The following is a 12,992-nucleotide window of genomic DNA, read 5'->3' as shown; positions in this document are numbered from 1 at the left end:
GGGCAGGAAGGGCACATTTCAAAGAGTTAACACCTTCATAGCACTGGTTCCATTTTTATATGGAAAGTCAAAAGAGTAGTTTGGTAGACACACATCAGTCTAATGGGCAGAACTAGAATGTAGTGAACATCTTAAAAGAGTAAAACATCTCACTGGATAAAATGGTCCAGAGAGATGTGTGTCAGGACCCCAAATGTGTCCATAAATGTAATGTGTCACCCTTCATCCTTACCATGAAATGAGTGCATAATAATGTGTTTGGATCTGCTTTCATTATCTTCACAACTTCTGCATATTTCTGTAGACCAGCAAACATCTTCTGTGCTAGAGTATACTAATAGCTATTACTCTTTGAGTTTGCTCATGGAAAAAATAAATATGTAAATTATAATAAAAGACATGAAAAGAAGTGAAAATTGTTCATTCCAGCTGAAGGCGCAAGTTTTTACTGGCTTGGGATTTTGCAGTTGTGGTCTGCAGGTACCAGTGACCTTTTTGATGTTCATCTGAAAAATGGCATATCCAGTTATAAACATGATGTTGGAACAGCAATTTAATGCATTATAGGAAGAAGAACTGTATTTTAGGTTACTGAGAAAATCTGCCCTGCCAAACTTTCATATTTCTCACTTGGCCCATGGTTACTAAACTGACAAAAACTGAATGTGAAGAGTAATTATTGAAGGAACAGTTTAAATATTATATAAACCAATCTGACATACAAACGTGTGCTACTTCTGTTCATTTCCATTACAAGAACAAAATAAAGCCCAAAGAAAATCACAACAGTGAAATAACTTTTTAAGGTTTTCTCCATGATTTTTAGCAATGTTAATGTCAACGGGTTTTCCTGAAATGCAGAGATTTTATTATACAAGGTAAATGAACTAGGATAACTATAATTTTGTTTCTTTTAATTTTTCCTTCTCTACAATTCCCACTGATGAATATCACTGAAAGATAAATTTTCTTTAACTCAGAATACAGGTTAATTCTTGTCAGAGTGGCATCTAAGAAAGTTGAGATTGATGTGCTTGGTCTATTAGCAGAAGTCCTCAGCTGTTTGAAGGGAACCTGCTGCTTGGAGGAGTAATCCTTGGCAAGAACACGTGATTAACAATATGTAAATCTGCTGTCTTAGAAAGAAGACTTGCCTTATGTTGGATAAAATATCTTTCTATTTTGTACTTCCTTCTGATTTGGTTATAAGGAAAATCAGTTTTACTGGTAATTGACAAAGATTCCTAAGAAATAAGAAAGACTAAATAAATAAATAGAAAAAATAAATATTTGACCTTGCCTATCAATTTCAGAATGGTTTTAGAATATTTGATATCCATTGAAAATATAGAAACTGTGAGAAGTTTTGGTTTATAGTTGTCCTCTAGAAGCTTGATTTTAATTATTTTTGTTTCTTTCTATTTCTACTCAAAAGATTGCAGTTCATAGTGTTCTTAAATATTCTTAGCTAATCTCAGTGTCTTGAGGGTTTATAAACTGTTGCTTACTATACTATGTGTTTCATTTTCAGTCACTAACTGAAAAAAGTTAGGCATTTAGAAAACCTGGGACTATAATTCATTGTTGCAGGCATGATGTGATCCTGGACAGAAAAACAATGTACAAATCCCATCACATTTTAAACTTCAGTTTAGTTTAGCTACACATATGCAAGTAGTTGCAACAAAACTTCATTAAGTTCAATCATACAAAAAGGTGTTCTGATTTGGTTCACTGCAGGTGGCATCCAAACAGTTGGATTTTCCCCAGCCTATAGCTAGCACAGCTTTCTAGTCATGGGTCTGCATTGCAAAGACTAACAGTGTGTTCTAGCCAAGTGAAACAGCAGAGGACAGAACAAACTGTGTTAATAGAACCCCCATCAGCAGGGTTGGGACATGGGTGGAAAGTTTACCAGCAAAGTATAATAGAAATACATAAGACACATTTTCTGTTAGATTATTGTTTGCCAATAAATTTACCTCTGTAAAGAGAATAGCAACAACAGCATGTTTAATGACTTAGAAATCATGCTACAAATAAAGCTTGAATTCTTAGAGTATTTATCATCTCGAGTAATTTCCATTTTTAAGAACATACATCTTGAGAACATGTTGCGAGGTGTTTTATTTCTGTTATAGTCAAACCTGAAACTACAAGTTACAAAGATGTCATATAAAAGCATTCTGTGTTCTCAATTGCTTTTAATTGATGTTTAAGGAGTTTACTTATTTCAGGGCAACAACCTCTTTCATAAAAGCTGATGTTCATATTCAGAAACATGTGGTATTTAAATCAGCATTACAAAAGTTTAAATTTTGAATGATGTAAAAGTAAGCACACTGAATGAAACAGCCCATGTTTTCTCTCCCGTGTTCATTTCTTTTAGTGCTGGAGTCGGCAGGACTGGCTGTTTCATTGTGATAGATGCCATGTTAGAGAGAATAAAGCATGAAAAGACTGTAGATATTTATGGCCACGTAACTCTAATGAGAGCACAGAGGAATTACATGGTTCAAACTGAGGACCAATACATCTTTATCCATGATGCACTGCTGGAAGCAGTGACATGTGGAAATACCGAAGTGCCAGCCAGAAACCTGTATGCATATATCCAGAAGCTGACACAGATAGAAACAGGCGAGAATGTCACAGGAATGGAACTGGAATTTAAGGTACTGGGATTTTATGTTGTGGGTAACCAAAAACAAATGATATAACACTGAAGCTGCTCTGTTCTCCACCACTTGTTTCCAGTAATCAGAAGATTAAAGACACCCTTAGACAAAAATTTCAAATTAGGAAGATGGTTCTTTCTAAAAAGTACAATTCAGTTCTCAATGGCTGTCTGGATAAGAGCCATTCAGTTGAGGTTGATTTAACCATGCTGTTCCTTTATTGTTACTATATCTTGAAATATGTGTTTGTGTAGTGATTTAATCCTGGAATTTGTCCAAATGCACTAATGGAGCAGACATTGTTCTTTTAAAAGGTATTAAAGAAGCTTTACAAATATTTGGGTAATGCAATAGAATATGGAAAAGTAAGCATCTGAAGTTGAATTATTCATTAATGGCTACTGAGCAGAAATTATAAAACCTGATAGTGTCACTTGTCTTTGTTATACCTGGCCTTAATTCTTTTAACTTGTTTTCAACAGCGTCTTGCTAGCTCTAAGGCTCACACTTCAAGATTCATCAGTGCCAATCTTCCATGTAATAAATTCAAAAATCGCCTTGTCAATATTATGCCATATGAATCCACAAGGGTATGCTTGCAGCCTATCCGAGGAGTAGAAGGCTCTGATTATATTAATGCCAGTTTCATTGATGGATACAGGTACAAATAGTGTTGTGTTCTTATCTTTACTGTTTTAAAAGTTTACAAAATTGTCTATGTAATTATTTTGAAAAAAACAAAACAGTACAGAAATCTAGTAATTTTTTTGTCTGTTCAGGGCTTGTTTGATTGGATGTTTTTTAAAATTTTATTAAAGGGTTAATATTTTTTCCCCATGTAATATAGAAAAATTTTGTAAATTACATAGAATCTTAAAAATTATATTTTAACCTGTGTTTAAGCCACTGAGAGCTCTCAGTATGCTTTACATGCTGAAAGTTAATGAGACCTCAAGCATGCTCATGATTTGGACCCCTATTTCTACACAGTTTTTCTGTTTAAAAGGATATATAGAAATAAGATACAGGAGATATACTCTGTGTGTCAAGGTGATAACCTACAGTCTTGGGACACTGCCTAGGACTTGACCTAACCAATGAAGGCCTTTTGTATATAAACAGATGTGCAGCCCACTGGCCTCTTCATGACAACATGAAGCACTATGCCCTCAGCTGACTTAAAGCAGCTGGTTGAAAAAGACATGAAAGGGAAATGACATCATTTGCCTATGTTTGCCATAGTTTAGGTGTGCCTGAGTATCCATATCCACAGAGTGAATTTTCTGAGCCTCAGGTCGTAATTGAAAATAAACTTCATCTCCACTATCACCCACAAAGGTATTGCTGTTGCTTGGAAGAAGCAAGAGCAACACAAACTGGTCATCATCTTATAAAGCTGTTGATCCAAGCTTTTAAGATTTTGGTAGTAGCTTTCCCCAGTAGGATTTTAGGGCCTGGAAATTCACACTCCATTCCCAAATTTTCTTCCTGCCTTACTTTTGCTGGAGGCATCAGACTGTTGAAATGAAGTTAATAAAGAAACTGCTTGATGCTATAATTCCTAAACTTAATAGATTGTTAGACAGTTATTTCTATAAAATGAACCAGCACAACTAAGTGTTTCTTAAGTGCTTTTTACAGCACACAAAATTGAGCAATTAGAGTTGCATTAAAATTTAAATAATAATGATAAAGTCATACATCATAATATTAACAGAGTAATTTTCCTCTCAAAGTTCTAAAAATAAAAAGCCATAGTTTGATTAAACAATCATAATAAGGTTTTAATGTGCTCATTGTTAACAGTATATACATTTTCCCTCCAGATAAAGTTTTCTTATAAGCAAAGAACATGAGTATAGATCCAAAATAATGCTGTAAATAATACTATTAATCTACTTTTGTTTTTTGGGTTTTTTTTTTTTTTTTTTTTTGTTAACATAGACAACAAAAAGCTTACATAGCTACACAGGGTCCTTTAGCAGAAACAACTGAAGACTTTTGGAGAATGCTCTGGGAGCATAACTCTACAATTGTGGTCATGCTCACTAAGCTACGAGAAATGGGCAGAGTAAGTACTGCTCTAATATTCCTTTACTAAAATGTTGGTTACAGCAGCTCTTTTCATTAAAATATTTAATTCTAAAGATGAGAATTTTGGTTCCTTCTTCTCTTGAAACAGGAGTGGCCTTCCTGGTCATAGGTGTAAGTTTTTCCAATCTGTTGATGTGTTGCAATGGACAAACTAGACATGGTGTGTTTGTGTGGGACACATTGAGATTCAGCAAGAGAGACCATTGCTGTCTATTGAAAAAAAGATCTCTCTTTTGGAAACTTCACTTTTGCAGCATCTCCTTGTAAAAATGTTAAAAGAAAGTGTGGTATTTTTTAGATTGGAATGTCTTCTGTGTGTTCTGTGCCGCACATGAAAGTTTCATCCCCCAGTTTACAGTTCTAAACTCATTTCATTGGTACTCTGTCAACTGGAAGGAATGAAGCAGTCTGCTATCTGGACAGGATTACATCAAGAGAAAGCTGGCATCTGATAAGTGAAATCTGAGTTAGACCATGTGTCTGAGAGAAAAGAGATTATTCAGGACATGGCTAGTGGATGCAGAGATAGAGTAGTGACTGAGGTTGGGGCGACTTGCTCCAACAAGCAAAAAGGAAGAAAACTGAAGGTGGTATCAAGATTTAAATTGAGATAAAAATTCACCATTGAAAATTAGATTAAGGATAGCTCTTGTCACTGATAGACAATAAAACTGAGCAGAAGTATAAACAAGTTCAGATATTCGGCAAACAATGAGAAACCCTTGGCAATGCAGTATTAAAGATATTTTTTTACTCTACACCAACACAAGCAGCTCATGTTCCTGTCACTATTGATACCTTCCATGAATATTATACTTAGCAGAGTAAAAAAGGGTTTATACCAGTTTATGGTAGTGCTCTCAAATAATAGGAAGTGTGTTTTATTTTGTTATTTCATAGGAAAAATGCCACCAGTACTGGCCTGCGGAGCGCTCAGCCAGATACCAGTATTTTGTGGTAGATCCAATGGCAGAGTACAACATGCCACAGTATATTCTGAGGGAATTCAAGGTTACAGATGCAAGGGTAAGTCAAAATAACATTACATTTGTTCCCATAAGTTTAAAAGAAAGTGTTTATTTCTTTTTTTTTTCTGTGTTTGGGGGTTTTAGAATTTTTACTATTATTAAGAAAACCCAGAGATATACTTTCTACAAGCAATAATAAAAAATCAGATTAAGTTATTTTTAAATAAATGGGATCTTTCTGTAGGAATGATTGATTTCATTCAGATCTAGCATCTGGGCAGCACAATTTTATAGTTCTGAACTATTTGTGCCAAAATACATTAGATTATTTGAGAACTATTTTCCTCTTTTTCCTCATTTTCCCCTTGATTATTATTGGGTACAATTTTTGCAACATAAAGTCTTGTTTTGTTGTTTTGCACCACCCTTGAGGCTGAGTGACTATGAAGGTTAATATACTGAGATTTTAGAACTGCAAAGCAAATGACATTCATAAGAAAAGCTGGACAAGCTTTGCGCACTATAATTTGATTTTTCATGTAGTATATTTTCAGCTCTCTAGTATATCTGCAGAATAGATACATGCAGCTGTGACCTTAGCATCCTCATTTTCATACTTCATTTCTAATCTGAATTCCTGAGTCCAAAACTGAGTACTCATATAAGATTAAACACACATAAACTTTTAATGTATGTTTGGTGTTTCTCAGACTTGATTTCTAACACTTCAGTCTGTGTGGCAGGAAAACATACTGTCAGCCTCTGTTTCTGTAGGCACTGTGGAATAACACTTGTTCAAGCAAAATAGCAGGGTGTAATGTCTAGGAATATCATGAGTGTCTACTCAGAGTTGCCTGTCAGCATCTGAAATATTAGACTTCCTCATGGTTAGCTAGACCACTGCTTTTAATGTGAGCATCAAGTAAAATTGGGTAGTATTGTTAGTATCGTATCAAGTGAGCATATGAACTTTTTGTTTGGCAAATGAGATTCAGGTGTAGATTTTTGTAAAGGAACTGTAGATACATTGGATCTGATTTTCATTCTATTTGAAATGTGAATCATATGACTCATATCTTCTCTAACCTATTTGTGCTTAAGAAAAGTGGAGAACAGGCTCCTAGCATCAGTCTTTAAACACGCTTGGAAGCAGAGGTAGTCAAATCCAATTTCACTGCAAATATCCTGATAGTTTTAATTGATTTTCTATTAAAAGTCTGTCTCAAGTTGGAAGAATTATCATGTGACATAGTTCACAAGCTCTGATCACAAATTTACAGTTATAACAAAAAGCCATAGCTGTAATCAAAGTGTCCCCAAATATTTTATATTATAAAAAAAATTCCTTCAAGACTTTGTATTGAAGTAGAATATTTAGGCAAGTCTGCTTACCTACAGCTATGAAACCAGTAAAGGGCCAAATAATTAAATTTACCAGAACTAATTTTATTTGAAATTATATTAATAAACCTCTTTGAGAAAGCATTAAGCACATTGAAGGTCCTGATATAACATTTTACTGTCACATGTTATTGCTACTCAAATTTTAAGAACCTCCTTATCTTGATGGTCCAAATTTTGTTAAACTCCTCAGTGAGCTGACAGCACCATCCTAAATTTTCTAGTTATGCTGGAAAACTATATCTCCTTCCAAATTTACTGGAAGAAGTGGGAAATACTTACCAAAATGTAGATTATAGTTTTCCTCTAGTTAGGCTTTTGTGGCTGTCACACCCAGTAATTGAAATCGTTTGACTAAATTGTTGCACTCAAAGAAGAGTGAATGCTGGAGTGATTGCAAACGTCCTATGTCCCTCTCATCTCCAAATCCATCTGTACTGTTATAACACCCATCCATACTCTGGCAGAGCCGAGATGACCAGTTATTCCACAAGGACAAAAAACAAGGCACTGTACCTGTTTAGATGCCACCAGCAAGGGTCTGCTGTGGAACTCTCTTTTATTTCTGAAACTGAGCTGTGAGTTGTCATATGGTGAAATTGACCTCAGTAACTGTTTCAAGTTATTGCTTCTAACTGCTTTGTACTCACTTTCTCTGGAAACTCAAGAGGCCAATATGTTGGGCCAATTTTATTTAAGGCTCAACTATTAGTGATGGCTGTAAGAGAGTAATATCAATTCTAAAGCATAATCAAAAGACAATTGAATATCCCCTGTGAGGAGGAAGAATAAATCCAAACGGTCAGCCACTATACAGGATAAAACATTAAAGCCCACTGTGCCACACAGGGATTTTAAAGTACTTATTTTGATAACTAACTGTGCAAACTGTCACAGTATTTAAAAGATTTTAATAAAATTTGGCATTTGTATCTGGACTGCTGTTGGCAAGAATCTCATTAAAAGAAATCAACACACTTTATAATGTCAGTAGCAGAGGGAGATGTAAGAAATTGCAGATCAGTTCCCCATATGCTTTAATGCTAGTCTAACATAGACTAAGTAACTTTACCTCTCTGCTTGTTAAATAATATTAAATAACAGAGGTTATTGTCATTTCACAGACTTGCATTGAAATACTGAGTTACTTAAATCATGAAACATACTAATGCAGTTGGTATATACACACCAAAACAGAAATATTTACCATTAGATCTATTTATGACAGAGAAATGTGTTAACTTTTCCAGTGACAGACTGGACTTAAATAAATTAGTGTCTTCCTTACTTATTCTACCTGGAAAAAGTAAGTCAGATTCAGATTTCAGGTTTTCCTTCTTTACTTTGAAAGAATAGAAGGTTATTTTGAAGGGAATAAAACTGTACTTGTGTCTTCTTGACAAATTTTTATCATCTGCCTAAGGCTATCTGGAGGATGCAATTTCATTATGTCTTTTTTGGAGAAAATGGGATTACGGAAGCCATTATCAGAGATGTTTGTATTAACAAAATGCCATTTTTGGAACTAAACATTTAGTTCTTTGTGTTGATGCCCACAATAAATCCAATTGGGTGAATATTTTCAAACATTACCTATTTGTGTAAGTGGAAAAAAGTGTTTCACAGATACAGGCCACTAAACTGTTGCTGTGACCTAGTGGAAGTACACACTGTGAGGGTCCTCTCATGGAGTAGTTGCTGGTACACACACACACATTTTTTCTGTTTTCCTCACTCATCTGAGACACAGGAGGCAAAATCCCACAGAACCAGAGGAAATATAAAAGCAAATTATTGGGGTTTCCTTTAGTTATATTTAAAATCACTTTATCATTTCAAAGATCTGTAGCAGTTGAATGCTTGTGGTCTAAGGAAAAAGAGAAAGATTTTTCCTGCCTCCAGCATAACTTGCTGCTTTTTGATGGGAATCTCCAGTAATAATGTCAATTTTTTCATGAGTTTTACTTAGAAGAAAGTTCAATTTTTCATGAGTTTCACTTAATAGAAGACCATTTTGAAGACATGACAGGGTAGGTGCTTAGAAAACATGATGTCTAGAGGCACCAGTTAACATCACTAGCTCATATTGCCATGATTTTGAACATAACAGTCATGCAGATTGACAGTGTCAAAATCATCAATGTTTGAAAATGCAGAACAAATTTGCTTTATTCATTTGTATTGCATTTTTATGTGTCCTGACTTTTTGCACATTAAATAGGCAGATAGCACAAGCTGGCATTTAGTAATTCCAGTGGCTTCATCATAAAAATAACTATGATGCTGTAGTCTGCACTTTAAAGAAAAACTGTTAGTATTCCTAACCATGGGGATTGAAGAGCTTCAGATGGCTTGTTTTGAGAAAGGAAGCGCTTCCTTTCAATTTTAACTAACTCCAAGCTGTTGGTGAATTAAATGAACCATTATTGAAGAGAAATTTGTTAAACAACCAGCTTGTTTATCCATCTTCTTCCAGGAAAAATGTTCACCTCATAGAAAGCAGCTTACTGTTAAAGATAACATCTGCAAGGAGGGCAATGACTAAACAAGTCTTATCAGTAAAGATATTCCTGCTGTGAAGTAGTTGAGCATATCTCAGAAATGGAAAGCCACATTAGATGACCTTATTCTACCTGATCTGTATATAAAGGAATTTGCAGTCCACAGGATTCAAAACATAATATACAAAAAAATTAATATACCCCTCATGGGGTTGTTATAGCTTTGACCTCAGGCACAATTTTTACACCATCTGAATGCCAGACAACTCTCCAATGCAGTGTGGAAGAGAATCCATGCAATATAGTTAATGAAACTCATAATAATACTTCTGGACTGATACAAAAGCTTTAATAGTAGTACTGCAGTTGAAAGAGTTTCCATAAATGTAATCTTAGCCATTCCCCATCTCCTCCCAACATCCTTACTTTGTGATTGTCTTTATGATTATTCGCTGACCAACTTTAAGCCACAGCAACGTGCTGTATTTGTGTCTTTTGTTAAAGGATGGCCAGTCCCGAACAGTGAGGCAGTTCCAGTTCACTGACTGGCCAGAACAAGGAGTGCCAAAGTCTGGAGAAGGATTTATTGACTTCATTGGCCAAGTGCATAAAACAAAAGAGCAATTTGGTCAAGATGGACCAATTTCTGTTCATTGCAGGTAAGTAAACAAAGTTTAAAAACAAATTATATGCAGATTTGGTTTTTTCCTAAAGTTGATCGGTGGTTGTGGTGAACATGTATATTTAAACAACATTTTGATTACATTCATCATGTAATCAAATAGAGGATCTAAAATGGAATAGCATGAACTGCTTTATGAAATGAGAACTGTTCTGTGATACTCCATTTATACAAAAATTGTTTTTCAAAAATATGTGGAAACACATGATTTTTTCACATATAAATGCTTCTAATTCAGCATAAAAGCAGTCTGATCAGTGCTGCCCACAGAAGGCAGAGGAAGAGCCTTATCACAAGCTACTACATCTGATATTTTTTCCACTAGAAATTAAAAGCTTTTACTTTGGTAGGAATTATTAGCTGCAACCAAGCTAGTTAAACCTCAGTGGCACATTAGTAGCTATCAAAATGAAGCAAAATAAAAAAGGTAGCTATCTCAAGAAAGGGAACGGAATAGAAAGTGGTGTTTTAGAAATTTTGCCTGTCAAAGAAATCATTGAGGTTTGAGTTTATGAGTTCTAGCTTCAGAACTTCTGCTCATTTTTTATGTGATGACTTCCCTTCTTTGCAATTGCTATGCAGATGAAAATGACTTGCATGGTGGTTAGAAATAATCCAGCATGGGCTTTTTAATATTCTTGTATTTTTTATTTATTTCCTCTACAGTGTTCTAGAGTCTATAGCAGATGGCCAAAAATAATATCTTTATCTCTTATCTCTTATTTAATAAATTGTTTTCTATAAATTCCATTAGGATTTTAGGCACTCATTTTTGTAATATGAAGTTCTTTTTTGTAGATTAAATATTGTTATTTATATAACAGAGATGCAAAATACTGACACAAATTGCAAGTTCTTACTGCAAGACAAGTAGTGCCCCAATATTATCATGAAGACAAATGAATGAGTTTACTAGAGCCTAGTAAACAGAGGGAGAGAAATTTTCATCTTTCCCAAGTCAGGGGTGAACATAATTTGAGTTCTTTACGATCCTCTAATCTGAAAGACAGACAAAATAAATGTATTGGAATACTTGAATCCTACTTTTCTTGTGTGCCTAAAAATTTTTATAGTCTGCTGAGGAGAGTAGCATTGCAGAGCACTGATTGGGATTCATTTCACAAGCGGGAGGAAGAACAACCCAGATAAGAATAAGCCTTATTCTTCAACATTAATGAGTTTTGAGAGGACAGGAGTAATAAGCAATATTTATGCCTTTATGCAGATAAGAAAGCAGAGCGGTATTTTTATTCTAGGTTCTTTGTACCATACAGACTTGTCCACTTGTGACTACAGTGAATACTGCTTCCAGTACATTACATATCCCTCCCAAATGGATGTGATCTTTCATGGTAAAATTATGGACTTCCACCATTGACATTGCCAGAAACAAAGTCAAATGCAGTGTAACTAATCATGGCTTGGTTTTTAAATGTCTTTATCATTATTGTAATGACTATTTAGGGACTGGTAAGGCTAATCATCATTGCCAGTGTTAGTTGACTTACATGAATAGGAAGTGTCCCTAGCAAATTAGTAAGATTGTTTATTTCTTTCAGGAAACACAAGATCCTGGATACCTGTGCTTTCCTAGTGTCTGAGGAATTACTGAAATAATGCCTCCAGTTTGTACCATGATGAGTTCTACAGTGAATTAAAACACCCCTAGTGTCACTTCCTTTGGGTCTCCTTTACAGTCTATATAATTTTCACAAGCTTGCTTTCTCTGCTACATAGTAAACTCCCCCAATCCATAATTCTAAATTTTCTTTTTCCGTAACATTTTTACAAATAGGTCAGTCTGTTGAATTAAAAAATTTCTAACCTCATGAGGCAGATACTTAAAACTATTTAAGAGAGCAATGGGCTATTCATCTTGAAGTAAAATTTTCACTTAAACCAATATTAGATATTTATAGTCTTTTTATTCCAGCTTTTAGCTCAAGACTGAGGAAGACCTTTCCCAGAATGCAGTCAAGATGTATTTGTAATAATAAACTCTTCTCTCTTACAAAAAATCAATACATCCACATAGTTCATTAAAGCATCTCAAATTTAGTTTCTAGTCTAAATTATGAATCATGGGGAGTTATAATGCATCATGAAGGATTTCTTTACTCTAGAAATCCTAACCATCTTTGGATAGGCATTGTTCCAATGTTAAAGTATGTTTGCCACTCTAAGAGGAAGAGGATCAATTTCCCACAGGCTTTTCTCAAGACATTACACTTGAGGACCAATTAGGATTTGCAAGCATTGAGATGTTTCCATATTAGTTTCTCTTCCTCATTAAGTCTCTCCTGGAGACACTTGCTGATTTTTTAAGTACCCGAGACAACGAAGGAATTTCTTCCTTTTGCTCGAGATTTCCAAGTAATTTTTTAAAAGTAACAAAGATTTGTCTACTGTATGAGGCCAGAATGCTCTCACACATTTAGAATTCTTTTTTTTTTTAATAATTAAATAGCAGTGCAGGACAATGTAAAATGGTAGTCTGTGTTCATTCTCCTGGTCATTTCCTGGGCTACTTAGTTTAGATCACACTGTAATCAGGTCTGCAAAGTTCAAGGTGGTTCCAACGAGCAGGTTCCAGGATTTTTCAGGATGTTTCTAAAGTAGTAGCTGTCTAATTTACCTCATCAGGCACCTTGCTCTGCAATTGCTTTAG

The 12,992-nt window shown here is 34.8% G+C and overlaps 1 protein-coding gene across 7 annotated transcripts in view; it reads left to right on the top strand.

Annotated features, from left to right (window-relative positions):
* PTPRD (protein tyrosine phosphatase receptor type D) overlaps positions 1-12,992 on the top strand; it is a 1,172,279-nt gene that overhangs the window by 1,151,539 nt on the left and 7,748 nt on the right. For all 7 annotated transcript variants that reach the window (XM_054517855.1, XM_036402900.2, XM_036402899.2 and 4 more), the window contains 5 exons: positions 2,390-2,675; positions 3,161-3,339; positions 4,623-4,749; positions 5,673-5,798; positions 10,147-10,301. In XM_054517855.1, coding sequence (XP_054373830.1) covers positions 2,390-2,675; positions 3,161-3,339; positions 4,623-4,749; positions 5,673-5,798; positions 10,147-10,301 — 873 coding nt within the window. The remainder of the gene's footprint in view (positions 1-2,389; positions 2,676-3,160; positions 3,340-4,622; positions 4,750-5,672; positions 5,799-10,146; positions 10,302-12,992) is intronic.

The sequence above is a fragment of the Molothrus ater genome, chromosome Z, assembly GCF_012460135.2.
Source record: "Molothrus ater isolate BHLD 08-10-18 breed brown headed cowbird chromosome Z, BPBGC_Mater_1.1, whole genome shotgun sequence".
Lineage (NCBI taxonomy): Eukaryota > Metazoa > Chordata > Aves > Passeriformes > Icteridae > Molothrus > Molothrus ater.
Note: the sequence above shows the minus strand (reverse complement) of the source record. Positions and strands in the feature narration are given on the sequence as shown.